Here is a 21,775-nt window from a genome sequence, read left to right on the forward strand (position 1 = left end):
ATTCCTTCCATGTTTATGTACTTGTATGTTGCGTTGGGGGCGAGTGCGTGCTTGCGTGTCTGTGTGTGTGAGTTATACCTTGTGTGCGTGTATGTGTGCATGCGTGTGCGGCGGCGTGTGTGGGTTATTCCTTGTGTGGTGTGTTTTCTACTTGTGTGGGTTATTCCTTGTGTGCGTGTATCTGTGTGTGTGCGTGTATGTGTGGTTGCATGTGTGGGTTGTGTCCTAACTCTGGTGTGTGCCCATGCATGCTCTCTCCGTTCCCCCCAATCAGAGGCAGTCTGGAGGACGGCCTGGAGGCCCTGCTCAAGGCCACAGGCAGCAACCTGCTGATCCTGAAGGTGTCTCACTGTCCCAACCTGCTGACCGACCGCTCCCTCTGGCTGGCCAGCTGCTACTGCAGAGCCCTGCAGGCTGTCACCTACAGGTACGCTACTCCTCCTGATGTCCATTTATTCATCAGGCTGTCCCCACCCTGATTGAGCTGAGGCTATTACACTGCATTGGACGACTTACATTATATTACGTAATACATCAATGCATCACATTAAATGATATTATGCAACGTTACTGCACTGCATATTATTCAATTACCTCATATAAATAGACATGAATACATTACATTACAGCAGAATACATTTGACTACATCTCATATCATATAATATCACTAGTTGTTGGACCCACAGTAGATTGTGCCCCCATCAGGTTCAACTCTTCGTTTTATTCTGTCATGAAGCAGGCATCGGCCCCTTAGCTCATTCCAAGGGAAGTCGCAGCTAGCGTGAAAACACAGGGCATACAGTCACAGTGACTGACCCCGGCCTTCTGCGGCCCTTGGATCCATTTAACTCTCACACAATTGAGAACACATATTTTAGAAAGGTTGAGCGCTGAGCAATTCAGTACAGAAAGATAACCACCTGCGTAAGGCCGCCGTGAAGCATCCCTTGTATGGATGGGATGTTTAAACCCTCACCGTCCTTCCTACCAGGAGTGCCACCGACCCGGTGGGTCAGGAGGTGATCTGGGCTTTGGGAGCCGGCTGCAGAGACATCATCTCCCTGCAGGTGGCGCCACTACACCCATGGTGAGAGAAGGAGCAGAGACTGTAGCAGCGTGTAGCTGGGCCTGCCGCTGTTGCCTTTGATATTTCATGTGGATTCAACTGAAACAATACCATTGATGATGAATGATTTATGTGTGGAGGCGGGAGGTGCAGGTGTGACTATTGAATCAACTCTTTAGTTTGACATATCTGAGGTCCAACCAGATGATCCACCCAACTGTTATTATAACAATTATAACATTGATATTTCCATTGTTGGTTGCAAATTCTGCAATTGAGTCATTTTCTATTTTTAGCAAACGTTTAGCACAGAATACAGTTTCTTTTTTTCATGTGGGCAATTAGGGGTTTGGGGCATCTTGCAGTGCCTTTAGTCATGGGGTCTAAAAAATGTGTCACGACACCAGGTCCACTGTAGTTGGTAAATGTATAAACAGTTATTCTACTCAAGTACATAATACACAGCCTGTGTTGTCTCCCAGCCAACAGCCGGCTCGCTTCAGCAACCGATGTCTTCAGACCATAGGACGGTGCTGGCCTCACCTCCGGGCTCTGGGCGTTGGCGGGGCCGGGTGTGGCATCCAGGGCCTGGCCTCTCTGGGTACGTGTCATCACTCTCATCACACAACTCGCTTCATGAAAAAACAACAAAAAAGACAGCCCTCACTTCTAAGCCACAGTCAGAACAGTTGATGTGTGAGTGTTGTTGGGATGCAGGATGATCAAAAAATATATGACTACCAGTAATAAAAATGCCTCTCAATCAATTTATAATGTTGACGTTTCGCCCTACCTTTAACGGCGAAACGTCAACATTATCAGATAATTTATCAAAGTTTAAGCTTATTCGTGGTAGCTCTAACTGTTTACGCAGTAGAATGCGTTGACATCCCTCACATTTAGTTTCATTCTCTGTTGATAATTAATGCATTGTAATAATTTGTTATTCATCCTTCAGCTTTTAATATTCAAAGGGACCATTATGAAACCATTGTCTTATATGGTTTGCATTCATTCTTCACGCATTTGTGTTTATTTTACACAGACAGGTCTAGTCAGTTCACAGTAAACCCTTGACTATCCTGCATCCAGTAAATTCAATGCAAAACATATGCTATTTCATCCCTCATAATAACCTTGATTTACTCTCAAGTTAGAGACAAGCAAAGGTAATTGATCGACTGATTATGCAAGATATTATACCGTCTAATGTCTTGCATTGAATTTGTAACAGCTTCTCACAAAAGGTATTGCTATTACACTTTTGAACATAATATCAAGATGATCAAATCTTGATATTGGTTTTGGTTTCACTTTCACTCTTTTTACGTTCACTATCTCTCCCCCCACGTATCCTCCTCCCACGGCCCTCTCCCCCGACAGCCAGGAACTGCATGCGTCTGCAGGTGCTGGAGCTGGACCACGTCAGTGAGATCAACCAGGAGGTGGCTGCCGAGGTCTGCAGGGAGGGCCTCAAGGGCCTGGAGATGCTGGTCCTCACCTCCACGCCGGTCACGCCAAAGGCCCTACTGCACTTCAACAGTGAGTTGAATATACTACTACTACCAATACTACTGCTGCCAATGCTACCAATACTACCAATACTGCTACTACTTCTACCAATACTACTACTAGCACTGCTACTACTACTACCAATACTACTACCACTACCAATACTACTGCTACTACTACTACTACCACTGCTACCAATACTGCTGCTACTACTACTACTACCAATAATACTACAACTACTACCAATACTACTACTACTACGACCACTGCTACCAATACTGCTGCTACTACTACTTAAACTACCAATACAACTAATACCACTACTACTACTAATACTACTACTGCTACTACTACCAATAATGCTACTACTACCACTACTACTACTATTACTACTACTACTACTACTACTACTACTGTAACCAATTCTACTACTACTACTACCACTGCTATTACGAAGGGAGATTTTATACTCTCTTTTGTACAAACTATGCTAAAGAAAACTCTGAGCTTTGCTTTTATTCCCACAGTGAATGCTAACTTATTCAAGGCAGGGTAGTCTATTGGTTCGGGTGATTGACTCCCAGTGAAAAGGCTCCAGATTCCCGCCCCAATGTCCCAGTCTATCTGTATGCATCTTTGAGCAAGAAGCCAAAAACCCTACCTGCTCATTGGAGGTCTCTTTGGATGAAAGCTTTGCTAAATGCCTAATATGACTTATCATGAATAGCAGTAGCATTTAAGATTGCGCATTCTAATTAGATGAAATCTTCACATTCCCCGGTTTTCTTCCCACGCTGTCTTTTGTTGTCATGTAGGCGTGTGTCGTAACCTCAAGTCCATCGTGGTCCAGATCGGCATCGAAGACTACTTTGAAGATCCCAACAGCCCTGAGGCCAGGAAGCTGTTTGACGAGATGGTGAACAAGCTGCAGGTCACTTCACAGCCCTACCAATGACCCCTTCGCGCTGGAGACAGGAGTTTAAGATCGTTACTTGGAGTAGTTCAGCATTTAGTTAAGCTTCAATGCATGGAAGCCATAAATAATTGTTTTGTTGATAAGTGGTTGCTTGATATCATACATACAGGGGCAGATAAAGCTCTGACTAAGGAGAAATCCAACTTATCTTCAAATGATTCATATTTAATTAATTTCCTTATGAAGTTTGTCGAACTTGATATGCTAGACTTGCTATGTAATTGCAATAATGAAATATCTAAACATAGCAACGATGAAATATTTCATACAATTGTTTTAACTTTGTATTAGTCAAGTTTGGAAACACAACACCTTCTTCACGTCGACCCTGCTTCTTTTCAGGCCCTGAAGAAGAGACCGGGCTTCTCCAAGATTCTCCACGTTAAGGCAGACAGCCTATGCTAACACCCCCAGCTTCCCCTACAGGAAGGCAGTCAGCCTACGCCAACACCACTAGCGCCGCTGCAGGAGGGCAGACGGCCTACGCTCATACCCTTTAGCTCAGCTACGGGTCTCCACAAGGGACAAGCTTTGCTCCTTCTCCTCCTCGACCCCCAGATACACTCGTTGAGCCCGAGCCAATGAAGCTCAATCATCTCTCTAAAGAAAAGATCATCCAGAAACAACAGTGACCACAGACAAAATAAAAACGGAGAAACCAAACCAACAAAAAAAAGCTATCGCGCTAGCAACAGAAGACAGCACAGCCAGGGCCAACCGCGAGTCACGAACATTTTGGACAACAAACTGGAATCTGCTCTTCCCTCTTGGAAAATTCCGGCCTTTGTAGAAGTATTAGTCGCCAGGCTTAAGAAACACGGGTGTTTCCACACCGCACCCAACCAAGACTTTCAGAAGAAACCAAGTTCAATGCTAGCATGACTCTTACCGAGTCATCATCTGGTTTCACAGACGCATAACAACAGAGCAAGACTCAACATCTGGCAACGAGGCTTTGTGATTTCCCAAGAGAAACTATTGAGTCAATGTCATCATAACGCAACAAGGCGTTATCCTCGCGTTTTTTCTCAGTATGATTGCCGATTTTGTTTGGATTGATTGATAGTCGGTGTACCTCAAGTTCACCAAATTAATAGCCAGATGATCAAAATTACCCGGCCTGTGCCACACCTGGTTCATTACAACAAGTATAGACAACTTTCGATAGGATGAACAGCTTCTGAAGCCGCTTCTGAAGCTACTTCTGAAGCACGGCGTGAGGAGCCAGGTTGAGCTTCCAGCACACTGACCGTCTTTATCCACAGCCCCCGTCGTCGCTGCATGGAATGGTTGCTATGGTAGCAATACATTTTTTTTTCTTCTTCAGCTGCCAATGTGTTCTGCTTTGCATATGTGTGGAGGTTTATTCTTTATTAGATCAGAAACCATCACCATACAGCGCCCCTTCACACACTGACTACCGCGTAGCAAGGAAAACATGAGCGTACGCCTGTGACGTTAAAGATGAGAAAGATCCAAAGAATAAATAGGTTGACACAAAAGGCGTTGGTTAAACCATTGATGGACCTGCTATGTTATTCTGAAAAGGTTTGGGTGTAGATGTATAGTTCCTTCCCCCCTCCCCCCGCACCCCCACTGTGCGTTCATTCATCTGTCCTAGCTTTTCTGTTTTGATGGTTTTTTGTCCTCTGATATGATCAAATATGCAGTATGTGATATCCTTGGAACAGGGCTGCAAATCACATCAACGGCGCCCCTCACTGCGGTGGCAATACGCTCATTTGCTGTGTTTTCTCCAGTGTGCTATTCAAGTGAAATGAACGGCAATGTAATGAAAGGCATAGAGCAGAAACTAGTGGAAAACCAACAACAACAGTGTACTCGTTATAGAACCCATTTTATAATGAGCATCAAGAGGTCGCCCCTTCTTGTATTATACTGTATCACTATATACGCCATGCTGTTGTTCTACACTCTTAAGGTGCCATCCTCACAGTGCTTTTTTTTGTATGTGTGAGAGAAAATGGTCTGTGAACATCCTCCAGCGCCATCTAATGGAGGTGTGTGTTAATGACCTACATTGGCTAGTGGCACTGGAAGCTGGCCCTCAAGACAGTCCACTTGCATGGATATAAATGTCAAATCCAAGCCATGTGAACTCATGTATCTCTATCGTGACTGCCTAAACCCCATCAGCATAGCCTAGCGTAACGTTCTAGCATTTCAATGAAAGATTGTAGATACTAATTCCATGACTGGTGACTTGACTAACGGGATCAATTCTAAATCACTTGTTCTTCAAATATTAAGTACAATATCTTTATGTACAACGCCTTGTGACGATTTGTTTACCAGCTCTGGCCTGAAAGCTCATCTTCGGCCAGCTGAAGGCTAAACTCTGGCCATTCCCCCAAACATGTCTGGTTAAAGTGTGTAGGAGAAGGTTCTAGATGCCAACAGAATATAGTGTTGAGTGCGCTCCAACGCATTACTTGTTACCGTACCAAGTTAAAGTGTGAGGGTGGATTGGGTCGTTTTGGCTTTCGCCTTTTTAAAGTTTGTAAGGTTGTGGTGTGTGAGTCGTCGATACATTTCCAGTACGTTTGAGGTAGAAGAAAAAAGGCACAATTGTTTTTCGGAAAGGCTTTGACACACTCGGGAAAACACATTGCACTCGTTTCTTTTCTGGTTTCAGACAATCTTGCCTTCGCTACGACATAAAACTGTACATAAGTGGTTAGATATGGAAAACTTAAACCTATGAGGTTTGTATTATATCAAAGTCATAAAAATGACCTTTTCCTAGGGATACAGTTTACAGATGCAGTCTGTAAGCAGCCTCTTCAAAGTGCAAAGAACAACAAACAAAATATATTATGTATTACGGTAGTGTTGACATTGCAGTTGTGAATTATAGATACTTTATATTAAATGTGCATCAGAGTCATATAGAGATCGAAATTATTTAAGGAAATGATAAAGATAATAATTCAGCTATTTATTTATTTATATATATAGGTATATATATATATATATATGTATACACAAAAAAAGAAGCAATGTCTATAATGTTGGCATGTTTGTGTTTAAGCATCAATCATTGAGTTGCCTTCTTTAAGTGTTCTGCTGTCGATGCCAGAGAAATGATTAGATGTTTAAAAGCTTTGATTGCTTGCAGGTTAACCCCATACGTCTTTCTTTAATCAAGTCTATTGTTGCACTAGTGAGAGAAAAAAAAAGAATATCAGATGTTTATTATTAGAGTGTTGTTTTAATGTTCAGATATATCTCGGTATTTTGACATAATGTGATGCACTTTTTTTTTTTCTAGAGCCTTCTATTGTCCATCGCTTGTTATCGCCAGTATACCTCGGTGATTTCTGTTTACAACGCGCCTTGTTATCTCGTCTATTATGTGGACGGGCCAGCGTGTGACGTCATGATCGGACTGAATTGAGAGTGAACGCCACGAGTGGATGATATGCACCATGTACAGATAAGCGTTGGTTTATAATGACGAATATGTGCGTGTATTCTTGATGCAAATCTGCTCCATTCCTCCGTCTCGGTCTTATCGCCCATCGCTCGGGACGATCCGATTCGAACCTCCGCCAACCGTTGCATTCAAGTGCTTTCATTATTTGGGGGTTTATTGCCAGAATGACCTTATGCTGATCTCTTCTCGTGACATACTTTTTTATTTTTGTGCAAGATTCACCAAATCATTGTGTTCCCTTTTTTATATGTATATTTTTTAAATTGATCATTTACTTTGCTAGTTGATTCAGAGCTTTGTTTAACAAACGCGTTCTTGTTTTGTAATTGCAGTATCTTCCATCGTTATCATGTTATGGTCTTTCATTACATACCTCTCTTAATATACTTCCTGTATGAACGATTGTACTCTGCCCGTTTTCTGACATACTGTATTTCACACATTACCTCAACACTTGTCTGGGCACACAAGTGTGCACTTTTCTTTCTCATTCATTCATCTAAAATGCATTCTATTCGATTGACTTTGTTCACTCTTATGAAACACAATGCTTTACTGTTCCCGTAGAGAAGCGGCGTTTTGAGAAACTGCAATAGGAAAAAAAGATTTGACTATTCCTCTTCATCCATTCCTTGTCATCAATAAAAGTGCTAAATTACACTACCATATCTTGTTTTCTTTTCATGCTTAATGAGCTCAGCGCCTTGTTTTTTATTGACGTATTCCGTTTTTGAAGTTGTCTATGTGGGGCTACTTTAGATAAGTAACACGTTTCAAGTTATTTGTTTTCATACAATAGTTTAATCGGTGCTTCCAGTGCTTTGAGCATTTAGCCCATTGTGGATATGAACACTTTGATGTTGGCTAAGTGTGTGTGTTTGTGTGTGTGTGTGTGTGTGTGTGTGTGTGTGTGTGTGTGTGTGTGTGTGTGTGTGTGTGTGCGCGTCTTGTAAGAAGCCTCTTATTCCTTGCCATTTTAACCTCTCTCTCCTTTGTCTAACACGCCTTACGGTTTTTCCAAAGATACAGAGAATTCTGTGGATGAGAGCAAACTATCTTCCAGACGGTGTAGTTAAATGTTTTATTCTATTAATGTGGATGATAGGCACATGCTTGATTACAAGGCTTTTGTCTGAAAAACTGAACCTTTCCAGTATGCATGTCATTAGTGCATTACTAATGCTTGTGTTTCACCTCAGCCACACAAAGGAGACCAGACAGCACTGTCCTTAAAGCACAGGTAATTACCATCTTAGCCCAAACTTACTTAAATTGTCACCCAGGTTTATCCAGGTCTGAATAGGCAACCACTCTATCAGGCTAGATTCATTGTTAATTGTACAGTATGGTGGCCTGCAAACTTAATACAACTTAAACCATACTTCTTTTTTCTCACATAACATATATCTTGATCTAGCTAATATCCAAGAATTGAACTCAGATCCTGTGTGGGGTAGAACAAAGTTTGCCACGGCTGTGTTATGTGCTTCCAGTGTTTCTTGGCCAACTATACATGCTTTACATACTGCTACGAGTTCCCCTTCAGAAAGGGTGTTTAGTTCAGGGGGAGACATAATCACATCATCACATGTTAGTATCAGGGCTCATTTTGAGTCATCATTCCTCACTGATGCCTCAAAATGTTGACAGACTTCTTCGATTGAATGTGGTATACATTTTAATAAGCATCTACATCTCATCCTACACACAGAAAAATATATATTTCAAAAGGTTAAAGGTCAATTGTTTTGGAAGACAAGAGACTGAAGTTGATCAATCTTATGTTCAGTGTCTGATTTATGAACCTGTTGCACTTAGGCTAAAAACAGGAGGGTTCCCTTTCCATTGTCAAGGATGATGTTCCGGTACTATGCCAGGCCAGAACTATGCCAGGCACCATCAAATTTGGTGTTGCATTTCGTTCTGTATCAGGTAAATGAGTGGAATAATAATTTGTATTGAAAAGAAATCTTGAGAGAATCGTTATTTCATTCAGATGTGAGGTTCCGTTCATTAACCTGGAACATAATTAATGACAGGTAAAATTGTTACATCTTTTATTATTGGTATAGACATGGAAAATATAGGTAGATTTCTATAGGCAGAGTATTATTTGTTCTTTACTGCATTAATCTTGTTACAAGTCAAAAGGAGAAAATCAATGGTACATGAATGACTGTCACATTAATGCATTGAACTGGATTTGCTTTACCTTCTGTAGACATGTCTGTTCTCCCAACTGTTTTAAAAAAAAAAGGCATACTTTTTCAACAACGGATGAACATGTGGAACCGAAGTATAACGTAATGTAACTACTGATATGTCTGAACAAATATTACTTCGGACCATATGAAAACATTTATTAAGATTGTTAAGTGTTCTTCCTTTTAATCAGAATTCTCATCATTCAGAATCAGATTAGATACAGAAGGCACTTACAAAAAATAAGTTAAATCCTAAATGCTGTTATTATAAACATTATGACATCGATGATAAAAAAAATGATAAGACAAAATATTGACAGCACCCACGGAAACTTAATACACGTCAAGTAAAACTGTATGTTTTATTCTACAGTACATTTGAAGTTAGACTTAATTCATACTATGTAATGCCCCCAGATTGATTGTAAGATGTGTAACTTATCGTCCAAACATACAAAAAATCGGACATCACAATTTAATTTGTGTGTTCATCACTAGTCAGTGGTTCTGGTTTGTCGGTTTACACGTTAGGCGTTGTGGTTTTAGCACTGTGCAAATCCTGGTACATCTCTACCAGGCGATTGGCCTCTCTTTGGCCTGACAGCAAAGCACCATGGGTAGTGGAATAGTATTTCCTGTGGGTGGCCTCCCCAGCAAACAAGACCTGGAGAGGCTGTTTGGAAAACATCACACAGACAATAAATAGATTGAGAAACCACACACAAAACACTTTTTACTGTGTGCCTGCCCCTCACTGTATGCTGACTATCGCCGATACTAGAGTAACAGTCATGTGTTTTATGGCAGTGTAACATGGTATGCATGTGATAATGGTATAAATGTGTTTGCTTGTTGTGAATTAAATGAGGGATGTCTCTTTAACAGCAACAAGTACACGCAGACCCCCGATATATCCCCACTCTCTCACACCAACACAGATGCCAACACACACTCACGCACGCACATACGCAAGCACACACGCACACTGTGGTGTCAGAGTGCCTCAGGTTTCAAGGTCTAGTCCCTTGGCTGGAACCACAACTTGGAGACAAGCTGTACCGTCTCCTGGGGTCACAGAATGTGAGCTGTAAACAACCACATGTAAACCCACCAGATCAGGGAAAACACTCACTATCGCTGGGCCGTCAGCTGAGAGGCAGACAGTTCCAGTGCAACATAGTTTACATAGTTGCTAGATACACACCTTGTTTTTCTGTACTTTCTGTAGTTGAAGGGCAATTAATTAACATGTGTTTTCCATAGTTGACATTTTAGTCATGTAATTTATCCTATTCTATCATGATGTTAAAACTCAAAGCTCAGGATTGTTGATATTGAGGCCGGTTCTAAGCCCATTTTATTCTGAACGCATATAACCAGAGCTGGAGAGATAGCAGAGGCCTCAGGGGATCTTGAATCTGTTCTGCATTCTGCCAGACAGAGATACATAATATGTTCTGTGTGGTGCCCTTTCTCTTACTCACAAACACACACACACTTACTCAAACTCACACATTCTCTTGTCTCGCTCTCACACACAAAAACACACACAAACACACACACACAGACAAACAGACACATTGTCTCCCTCTTCCATACACAAACACACACACAAAAACCCACACAGTGTGTCTCTCACACACTCTCCCCTCTCTCTCTCTCTCTGTCTTCTCCCTTTCTTTCCTCCTCCCTCTCTCTCTCTTAGAGGAGGGAAAGACTCAGTCTCCCTCTTTCTCTCCCCCCTCTCTCCATCAATCTGCTTCTATCCCTCCTCTCTCTGCTCCCCCCTTTCTCTATTCTCTCTCTCTTTCACTCTCTGCCTAAATCCCCTGCTATCTGTTCTCTCCCCCTCTCCTCTCTCTTCCTACTCCCCCTGTCATCTCCCCCCTCTCTCTCTCTCTCTCTCTCTCTCTCTCTCTCTCTCTCTCTCTCTCTCGTCTCTCTCTCTCTCTCTCTCTCCTCTCTCTCTCTCTCTCTCTCTCTCTGTCTCTGTCTCTCTCTCTCTCTCTCTCTCTCTCTCTCTCTCTCTCTCTCTCTCTCTCTCTCTCTCTCTCTCTCTCTCTCTCTTCTCTCTCTCTCTCTCACCGGGGCCTTGGTGCTGTCAGCGCAGGGTAGGGGCGTGGCTAGCCTCTCGAAGTCCCCCCCGCTGGAGCCCACCCTGGTGAAGGAGTAGGACCCCCGGATGTAGGGGTTGCTGCCCCAGGAGGAGCGCAGGATCCGCCTGGGTTTGGGAATGTCTGGGTTTCCTGGAGGGAGAGACGGGAACACACCACACGGGGATAAATACATTGGGAGGTTATGTGGCTAACACACACAAGCTGCGTGGCTAACACACACTTTTGCTACAAGGCTTTGTCATTTTTTTACCTCATTCAAATTTCAGTTAGCAAAAACAATAGTCTGTAATGACACACCATTTCCTGCGTATGCCAACGCTTTGTGACCAAACAAATCCAAATATTGCCATCATGTGAATATGAAGTTTGCCATCGTGTGAACGCTCCCTAATCTGTCTCCAGTGGGCTATACGATCGGAGATGAACAGCTGGGGGGATTCCTTAGGCCTCTATAAAGTAGAGAGTTGAGAGACACCGGCGTTCCCCAATCTTGGCATTGTGCTACTAGTGGAAATCTAAATAAACCCTGGTCCACCAGGGACGATCTCCTTAGGTTAAGTCAATCGAATCCATCTAATGACTCATTCCACTAGAGTCTGTGGCGGTTGTTTACAGGTCTCCAACAGCCTTGGGTGAGAACTGTTCGCACACAGCTCGCCTCGACGTGACTGGGGGGGGGGATGCCATCCAAGTCACGGGGCTCGTAGGTCCCTGGTTCCTGGCCAGAGGCTCCACAGGGATGAATGGAAGTCATTGATGCCGGACGGTGGTCGGTCGGGTTTGCTCGGTAGTTTACTGGTTACAACCGGGGGAAGTGCGTGCCTTACGACGAGGAATAGAGTCGACGCCACTATTCTCAAGGTATGCTGTAACACAAGTGAAAAAAAAGCACTCAACTGAAACGATATCTACTGCCTGCATTGGAGAACTGAATTGGAGAAACTACTACAAGACCAGACGCAGAGTCGCCTCCCCTTAAACTCTACACAATATAGGTCCATTATATCGGTTCATCACCTCATAGAGATCTTTCCCCGCGGGAAACTAATATGGCATTGTGCGTGCGTGTGTCTGCGTGTGCGCCTATTTGCGTGTGCCTGTGTGTGTGTGTGTGTGTGCGTGCACCAGATGTGTGCTTGCGTGTTCGTGCACTCGTGTGTGAGCCTGTGTGCGTGTGTGTGTGCGCACACGCGTGTTCGTGCATGCGTGTGTGTGTGTGTGCGTGCGCGCGTGTATGTGCACAATCGATGTGTGAGCCTTTTTCGTGCATGCGTGTGTCCCTGTGCCTGAATGTGCTTGTCTGCGTGTGCCTGTGTGTGTGTGTGTGTGTGTGTGTGTGTGTGTGTGTGTGTGTGTGTGTGTGTGTGTGTGTGTGTGTGTGTGTGTGTGTCTGTGTGTGTGTGTGTGTGTGTGTGTGTGTGTGTGTGTGTGTGTGTGTGTGTGTGTGTGTGTGTGTGTGTGTGCGCTAGCACGAGCGCGTCCCTCGGGCCGACCTGTGAAGCGGCGCAGCAGCTCGGTGCAGGTCTCGGCCACCGTGTCGTCGTCGTAGCGCTCCATGAGCAGCGCCTCCTCGCCGCAGATCCAGCCGTTGAGCACGTGGCCGTAGCGCTGCGGCGGGTACAGCACGTCGAACGAGCAGATCTTCTTGTACCACTGCTCCTCCGGGAGCGCCGACCGCCGGCCCTCCCCCGCCTCCCCCCCCGCCTCCTCCCCCGCCTCCTTCTTCTCCCCCTCCCCCCCCCCCTCCTCCTCCTCCTCCTCCTCCTCCCACACCAGCTGGATGCTGTTGCACTCGGGGCTCCAGAAGGGCTGGGCGTACTCCAGGAAGATCTTGTTGGTGGTGCTGATGCCCAGCTTCTCGATGGCCAGCACCTTCTCCTCGGGCAGTGGCGGCGAGAACAGCGCCTCGTGCCGGTCCTTCAGCACGCCCAGCGACGCCGTGACGATCACGTGGTCGGCCGCCAGCCACTCCTCGTCCTCGCACTCCACGCGCACCGCCCGCCCGGCGCCCAGGATGAGCCGGTCGCCCGCGGCGTTGCGCTCGTTTTCGTTGTGGTCGCCGTCGCGGCCGCCCTCCCCCCGCGTCCGGTTGCCCCCGCCGCCCCCCCGCCGCTGATGCGTCTGCCCCTGGGCCGAGGCGGTCCAGTGGACGCAGCGGACGGCCTTCCCCAGGGAGACGTTCCGGGGCGGGATGTCCCGCGCCAGGATGTCCACGATCTTCATGAAGCCGCCCGGGATGACGTGGTGGGCGCCGGGGATCTCCGTCCACTCGCCGAACTCGCTCAGGGACACCTCGTCCATGCTGGGGGAGCTGCTCTCACAGCTCTCCACCTGGGGGGCACAGTGGGCGGCGGTGAGGCTGGTGGCGACTGGAGCTGTAAGAGGGCGGATTCCTGACCGGGAAGGATCTTTAACCACGAGGTACAGCGAGGTGGTTAATGGGTTACACACTGGAAAGGGTAAACAGTTTCTAAAAGTCAGACAAAGGGTATATTATCCTACTTTAACATGGGTGTTATATATTCAGTATATATATATATATTTGTGATAAAATAGGATAGTATTCAAAATGAGTTACTTATGTCAATAAATGCTGCGTATTATATGTTTATGTAATATATACTATGAAGGGGAACTAACAGGGAATTAATATTCACAAGAAGACATTTTTCAAATATCTATTAACTATTTAAATGACCTTAAGTTTTGCATTATCAGTAGGTGTATCAGTATAAACCTTTCTGTAGCAGGACTTTATGGTGTTGTGCTAAAACTAGAGTCAAAGATGAGCTACGAGGAGCTAGATTAGGGGGCTACAGTATCTATTGTCCGACAGAAATGACTGTGAGTGACTCACCATAGTGTGCAAAGCAGTTCCTGATGTTATGCCGACAGAAGTGCACACAAACATTCATGCAGACACACAAGCACAAACAAAGGCATGCACTCACATGCACCCTTATATCATTATATTCAATGCACTTAGTGTAAGGCGCTTTGGATTAAAGCTTCAAGAAATAAATGTAATGAAATTTAATGCAAAGATGCACACACAAACACAAACAACCACAGCACACTCTTACACATACAAACACATGAAGGGCCTCATGGGCACACACACACACACACACACACACACACACACACACACACGCACACACACACACACACACACACACACACACACACACTCACTCAGCAGACTCTCACACATACAAACACATGAAGGGCTTCATGGGCACACACACACACACACACACACACACACACACACACACACACACACATACTTTGAGGTACTGCTGCAGCAGGGAGAGTTTGAGCTTCTTGACGGCGTCTGAGTCGTCGGGGTCTGACGTGATGCGCTGGCGCATGTAGTCCCGTGTGAACACGCCCACGCTGTTCTGGCTCTCAGCACACACCGGCTTCCCGTTCTGGTAGAACTCCTGTGTCAGCTTAAACACCTGGGCAGGTAGAGAACGGCAGAACACTTGAGATGGATGGCTCAGGAGGGATTAGCCAAATATTCAGGATATACATTTTAAGACGCACCCTTCACAGGAAAATAAAGTGTGTGTGTGTCTTTATAAAGCCAGCGTGCCACCACTTACCTTGTGTACTGATTCCAATATCTACTCTAGGTTATTTTTGTGTGGGCTGCACTTTAATTTTTTTTGTCCTTCCTCCAATTTTGAAGCTTTGAAAGTTCTTGGGTGTCGCTCAGGATAAAAGCATCCATAAAAGCCTAAATGAGTCAATGAAAACTATCACTGCATGTGGCTGTACCTCCAACCCCCTTACCCTCCACCACCTCTGTAACATCCACCACCTTCTCCATCCCTAACCGCCTCTGTTCATACCCCCTTCTGCTCCTAGACTCCACCTCATACCCTCCATCACCTCCACCTCCTCCTACCTTCATCCCCCACCACCTCCTCCTCCTCCTCCTCCTCTCCACCACCTCCTCATCCTCCTCCTCCCCCACCTCCTCCACCTCCTCCTCCTCTTACCCTCATCCCCCACCTCCACCTCCTCCTCCTCCTCTCAACCACCTCCTCCACCTCCTCCACCTCCTCCTCCTCCTCTCCACCACCTCCTCCTCCTCCTCTCAACCACCTCCTCCACCTCCTCCACCTCCTCCTCCTCCTCTCCACCACCTCCTCCTCCTCCTCTCAACCACCTCCTCCACCTCCTCCACCACCTCCTCCTCCACCTCCTCCACCACCTCCTCCTCCTCTCCACCACCTCCTCCTCCTCCTCCTCCTCCTCCTCTTACCCTCATCCACCACCTCCTCCTCCTCCTCCTCCTCTCCACCACCTCCTCCTCCTCCTCCTCCTCCACCTCCTCCACCACCTCCTCCTCCTCCTCCTCCTCCTCCACCACCTCCTCCTCCTCCTCCTCCTCCTCCTCCTCCTCCTCCTCCTCCTCCTCCTCCTCCACCACCTCCTCCACCACCCTCCTCCTCCTCCTCCTCCTCCTCCTCCTCCACCACCTCCTCCTCCTCCTCCTCTCCACCACCCCCTCCCCCTCCTCCTACCCTCACCTCGTTGTACAGGTCGCTGAACTCCTCCACCAGGTCTTTGGGGATCCGGCGGCCCCTGTCGGTCCGGTAGTGGGCCACGCCGTTCTTGCCGTAGAGGCTGATGCGTCCCACGCTGCGCTCGCTGTCCGTGGTGTGCTCCAGCAGCCCGTTCTCCTGGGCCAGGTGGTACACGGGGTTCCCGTTGGTGCCATGGATCCAGGTGGCCCCGAGCTCGAGGCTGGCTGTACCTGGAGGCCAGCAAACACAGCAGGCGGTCTGGTGAAGCTGAAGTCACACTACCCCCCCACGTTGGGGGGCCATCGGACCTTTACGTAGCAGAACTATTCACACATGTAAATAGTAACTTATGAAACGTCTGTACTTCCAGCTCATGGAGCTAAATTACAATTTTTTCTAATAATTTACAGATCTTTGATTTACATATGAACTAATGTGATAGCACAAACACTGGCTCTAAATATACACGTGCAGCTTCCTGTATACATTCACAACTCTCTGTGCGCATTTAGAGATTATTTTACACATTTACAAAGCTGATGAAGCACACACACGGAATGAGATATAGGAATGACTTTGACCAAAAAGCAATTGGTGGAGGCCTTCATTGTCAGAGAAGGGCGATGTGCTTCTTAGTTATGGGAGGGAGTAGTCAGAGAAATATAATTGAGGGTCATTAGACAAATATCTTTGGGAAATAATTTTTAGATAATCTCTAAAGCATGTATGAAAGAGACTACTGAGGTTATGTAATATGACCCGTTTACATAACTGGCATAAATCTGGTGCACAACAGTGATTCATTCAAAATAAAGCGCCATTGTGAATTGCATTTGTGTTTTAATTTTAATTTTTGTGATATAAATGGGAATTTCAGGAGTGCAAGAAGAGTACATCCTGCATGTAAAAACATTTTGTATTCATAATGTAATAAATGACCCTCTTTGTTTCGTCAAATTTTGTGAATCAAAGTTCATGGCTTTTCAACAAGCTGTGATTTACTGTGGAGACACGGCAGGGTCTGAGAGGATTCTTATTTTGGGCTTTGTTTATTGGGTTTTCCGAACGTAACAATGGCCATCAAGGACTTTAGAGCAGAAGGGTTTCCCAGAGTCAGGAAAACCCACTAGGGTTTTCCTGGAACAGAGACTGCATTCCAGATGAGTACCGTTGAGTATGTTTATTTCAAGGAGAAATAATGTTGTTTTTTCAAGAAGACTAGAAAATGAAATAATATTGTTGGCTCATGTAAATGTGACTTGGATCCATTGGTAAGTGCTTTGAATGGCCTGTGTTCATCCTGATAATCTCAATCGCGCATGACCATGACATGCATGCAATATAACTCTACAAATGAAATGTAGTGATACAAATACAAATACAGAAATTTGACTGTATTTAAGCATGCACAGAGTAATACATCGAACACGCAATGCAAAAGACAACTCAACAGCCTCGGGGAACAAATACATTAGTGTTGATGAGCACATCACATCATTCATAGATCTCAGTGTGCATCTTATCTCTGAACGTTAACGACTAGTAGGATGCAAATTAGCATAGATCAATGCATAGAATGGATCATACGTATACGCAAAATATAATAGAAAACCTAATTGGACCAAGGTATCTGAAAATCCTTGTAGTGAGCAAGTTCCTCAACTTTAAACCATATTCTGATCAATAATTAGACAAAAGTACAAAATGACTGCTCAACCATGACATTGATCACAGTGGTCTTACTAGGCACCTAAGATCTTGCCTTCCTTCCTTATCATATCGGAAAGGAAGGCAAATCGTAATAAAAACTGTTACGAAAACCACCCTATTAATAACAAGATTTGAGACTTTATTAATGCCAGATCAGGGGAAATGTGTGTGTAACAGCAGAAGTATTAGGATACTAACAATTCGACAGCAAGAAAAAATATCAAGTAAGAATCTGCTAAAATTCTACAAAACAACAACTCTCCAAAAAGTATAGACACAGTCTGCTTAGTGGAAATTTGCGACTGCAGAACGTAAACGTCCAAATCTCGTCTAAATCGCTTGTTTATTTACGTCGGGAGTTTGTGTGAAAGAGCTTTAGGCTGCAGTTCTTTTAATACATGACCCATCAGTCACAGCAGAAGGATCACATACGGTATTCTATGGGCCTATCCTATTGGTCGCTGATTTTTCCAAGCATCCGCCCAACATAAAAAATAAAACATCACGGATCTTCCTAGCATGACATTTAACGCTTCAGTGTGGGAAAGAAGCTCCGTAGGGCAAAAGGTCCTCTGGGCTCACCGTGCTGTATGCTCTGCACTCTCCCCCCGACGCGGTGGGACGCGTCAAGGAGCCTGACGTCCGTGAAGCCGGCGTCCAGCAGGGTCTTGGTCGCAGCGAGTCCGGCTAGGCCAGCGCCGATCACCACTATCCGAGGCTGCCGATGAGGAGGTCGTCGTGGGCCACTACTATGAGAATCATCAGTGCTGTCTGACGATATTTCACAACTTTGCATGCCGTATGAGCTCTTCTTCTAGGCAGTCTGGGGGGGGGGGGGGGGGGAGAAGATGTTGGTTATAGTACAGATAGAGAGAGAGAGACATTGACTGGTTGTGGCTCTTACTAGCTGGAATGCTTCCCACCTGTGCGGGGTTACTTGTGGGATTTATTTTACAGCATACTATTGAGACTTCCATACATGTTTAGGACGTCAATTCGATTTGCTGGATTTTGTGACAAAAACCTGTGCTGCTGTTACACCTCAACGTACCCTCAGGGGTGAATTAAGAAATCTATCTACCTACCCACTTTAGTGTTATCCAACGGAGAAATGGACTGCTGTTTCACTACTATCTGTGTGTGTGTGTGTGTGTGTGTGTGTGTGTGTGTGTGTGTGTGTGTGTGTGTGTGTGTGTGTGTGTGTGTGTGTGTGTGTGTGTGTGTGTGTGTGTGTGTGTGTGTGTGGTTATTCAGGAAAAAATATAATAACATCAGTAATAACAATAATTTGTTGAAATATTGTTCTCTGCTTCTGTTTGAGAACTCAATTCTGGCCAATGAGTGAAGGCCCCCTTTTCACCTGGTCTGTACACAGGAAAATAAACGGATACATTCTTAATCGATTGTGCCGTATAATCCTACACCTGCGTTTTGTTTTGTTCTGGTGTGCTTGTACGCATCTGTGCATACAGTACATCTGCCTGTTTATGTGAACCCTTCGCCGCAGCCCAAAGTGCCCTCGGGGGGACGACAATGGACATTAGACGTAAACTATGAGGGACAGCTGCGTGTCAAACCAAAACACTAGAGTACAACCTCCTCAGTGAGCCTAGCTTATGATGTAACATTGAAGAACACGAGTCATGGTATTTACATGACGCATGCACACACAAAAACACACTTTTCTTCGTGCCCCATGAAAAATGCCTGTTGAGTGTGTGAGGGAGATACTACTCTACCCTCCTTTCGTTATGTAATGTATCAGACAAGACACACGCACACACACACATACACACACACAAACAAGCACCAATAACCGCACACCGTAATCTGAGCGATCTTTTATAGTACATCGAAACCCCAGCCCAACCTCATGTTCGAGCCACCGATGTTGGTCCACTCAACATCTGTTCCACCACTTCATCAAGGTGCATGTGTCTGTATGCGTTCTATTGTTGTTGCAATATCGGAGAAATAACATGTCATTTTGTGTCTACAGTGTGCGGTTTTCATACAATATAAATGTAGAGAGAGAAAAAAACCCTAAGGATATTCAAGATACGGGACATGAAAACAAGGGATGTGTTTATACAGGTGAAAATATCTATTCTTTATTCATTTCTGTCATCAGTCTCTGCATTTAGAAACAGATACTTTACTACTAGATACTTTATACTAATATTATTATTATTATTATTATTATTATTATTATTATTATTATTATTATAACTATGCAGTAAAGCAATTTTTTACTATTCATGGCCTGCAGAGAAAGACATTCAGCATAATCCATCTGCATACTCAGACTGGCTGTACACAAATTCAAGGTAACCCAGGGTCGACATGAGCCGAGCCAAAACAAACTGTGCTGTAAAATCCACTCCTCTTCCTCAACTCCTTCTGCTTCCTCACTATTCCCCACTATTCTCCATCCCCCTGTTTATAGATCTGTGGCGGCTCAGGGCCCAGTAGCCAAACGCTAATGTCACCAATTCCCACTCTTCATCCAATACAGATTATGAGGCGTGCTGGGGTGGGAAAACGGGACTTAGATGTAACAACTGACCTAGAAATGGCAACCTACATACATCTCACACTGTGGTGAGCAATGGGACAAAACGTCCCTGTTCGAACACGCTCTCTGACTGTACCCTGACATAACATAGCCTGTATCCATATCTATAAGAGTTACTGATTGTATCTTCCATCAACCGCAGTGGAGTCTTTTGTTCCACAGATCAGACGTCCTACAGCCCTACTGTGGTTTGGAGCGTTATCACTGCCGGTTAATACAGTTACGTTAGGCCTATGTCTACAAATACAGTAGGCTACACACGAGATGGCCTTAAGAATTCGGAAGAATGCTATTTTTTTTTTAGATATAGACAGAGAGAAATTGAGACATGATAGGGTAGGAATTGTTCCTGCAATGAAAATATTTCAAATTATCTTGGTGAGTGCTGCGATTGCTATCAGTTGTGATCATGGTAAACAGTGAAGAAAACGGGTGATACATATTTTAAACGGGTCCTTATAGAAAAACGTGTCTTTGGTGCTTTTCCGTCATTTGTTGAAATAGTTTTCTGATTTCCAATATTTTAGGATGATATACATATTTAATTATGTTTTGTTATTCCTTTTATTCTTGCATGGTTGTCATCGTGCTCTGTGTATATACTAAGGTGAATTTGTGCTTTACAGTCTAAATAAAGCTGTTCCTGTGGTCCTGATGGTGCCACGTAATGAAGTTTGGATGCCAAAGCAGCAGCACGAGAGGACGTTGAAAATCAATACAAAACCCCGACCTTCTGACAGCCGGCTCATGATAACCAAATACATGAATACAACATGATATCAGGGTAAAATCCCCTCCAAATCACTCCTGTATATTAGTTAAGGCCTAAGATGCAAAAAAAAGCTACTGTCACAGTCGTAAGAGTAACTGTTACGGGTTGTTTTCTTTTAACGAAGATGTACAGGTCGTACGATCCCATTTTATATTTAATCTAATGTTAAAATTTCGTTCATAAATTCTCAAATTAGTTTAATATCTGACTACAATACACAGTCTACTCTTGCTCTGCGAATCGTAACTTAATCATAACTTAAGCATCGTTCAATTCACACCAAAGACGGAATCCCCTCTTTCTTTAACCTAAATAACGTTTATATGTCCAAAATCCTGATGTCTCGTTCCACCACTTAGTTAAATTCAATTTCGCTATCAGGAGCTATAGATAGAGTTTGAATTTGTAGATACCTGACTCCGTTGGGCTTCAGTTTTAGAAAACCTCAGTACTGCGCTTGGCTTTGTGTTTTCCTCGGAGCACCGGTGCAGCTTTGTGTTTATTATGCGTCTCGGTCTTGGAACCAGAAGCAGCCAGTTTGCCATGGCCGCTGCTACCTCTACATTAATAAACATGAGACCGCTGACGTGGAATGACTCAAACCCCGCCCACTGGGGTGGACTCTCGATGATGATTGGTAATTGTTTGCCTACAGGCGGAGTTTGTAGACTGAATTAATGTTGTTTTATTCATTTTCTATCTGCCTTTTAATGTAAACATTTGACGTAAAAGCCCCCGAAAAAAACAACGAGGTGACACATTTTCTAACTGATTCATAAATCTATTGAACGAATGACAAATTATATAATTTGTATTATTGTTAGTATTATTATCATTATTAATA

At 44.5% G+C, this 21,775-nt stretch overlaps 2 protein-coding genes across 2 annotated transcripts in view; one reads left to right on the forward strand and one right to left on the reverse strand.

The window, feature by feature from the left end:
• Positions 1-7,667, forward strand: part of fbxo41 (F-box protein 41) — a 30,339-nt gene extending 22,672 nt beyond the window's left edge. The window contains exons 10-15 of the mRNA XM_056587204.1: positions 275-427; positions 993-1,088; positions 1,550-1,668; positions 2,451-2,609; positions 3,395-3,510; positions 3,898-7,667. Coding sequence (XP_056443179.1) covers positions 275-427; positions 993-1,088; positions 1,550-1,668; positions 2,451-2,609; positions 3,395-3,510; positions 3,898-3,960 — 706 coding nt within the window. The 3' untranslated portion in view covers positions 3,961-7,667. The remainder of the gene's footprint in view (positions 1-274; positions 428-992; positions 1,089-1,549; positions 1,669-2,450; positions 2,610-3,394; positions 3,511-3,897) is intronic.
• A 1,593-nt stretch (positions 7,668-9,260) lies between these two features.
• smox (spermine oxidase) lies at positions 9,261-21,477 on the reverse strand. Its single transcript, XM_056586376.1, has 7 exons — positions 21,345-21,477; positions 18,167-18,407; positions 15,878-16,104; positions 14,624-14,797; positions 12,827-13,664; positions 11,302-11,462; positions 9,261-9,889 (listed from the first exon to the last, which is right to left on the reverse strand). The coding sequence occupies exons 2-7, from the start codon at positions 18,378-18,380 to the stop codon at positions 9,737-9,739; spliced, it is 1,767 nt and encodes a 588-aa protein (XP_056442351.1). The 5' UTR covers positions 18,381-18,407; positions 21,345-21,477; the 3' UTR covers positions 9,261-9,736.
• Positions 21,478-21,775: the final 298 nt, after the last annotated feature.

The sequence above is a fragment of the Gadus chalcogrammus genome, chromosome 3, assembly GCF_026213295.1.
Source record: "Gadus chalcogrammus isolate NIFS_2021 chromosome 3, NIFS_Gcha_1.0, whole genome shotgun sequence".
NCBI lineage: Eukaryota > Metazoa > Chordata > Actinopteri > Gadiformes > Gadidae > Gadus > Gadus chalcogrammus.

What these genes read in the sequence shown, in the direction of transcription:
- smox (XM_056586376.1), bottom strand. Translation starts at nt 18,380, where the DNA reads ATGCAAAGTTGTGAAATATCGTCAGACAGCACTGATGATTCTCATAGT. An exon ending in GCTGCTGCGCCGCTTCACAG is followed by an intron (nt 11,463 to 12,826) that starts GTCGGCCCGAGG and finishes CTCTCCCTCCAG; the next exon opens with GAAACCCAGACATTCCCAAA. An exon ending in CTGACAGCACCAAGGCCCCG is followed by an intron (nt 9,890 to 11,301) that starts GTGAGAGAGAGA and finishes TTTTCCAAACAG; the next exon opens with CCTCTCCAGGTCTTGTTTGC.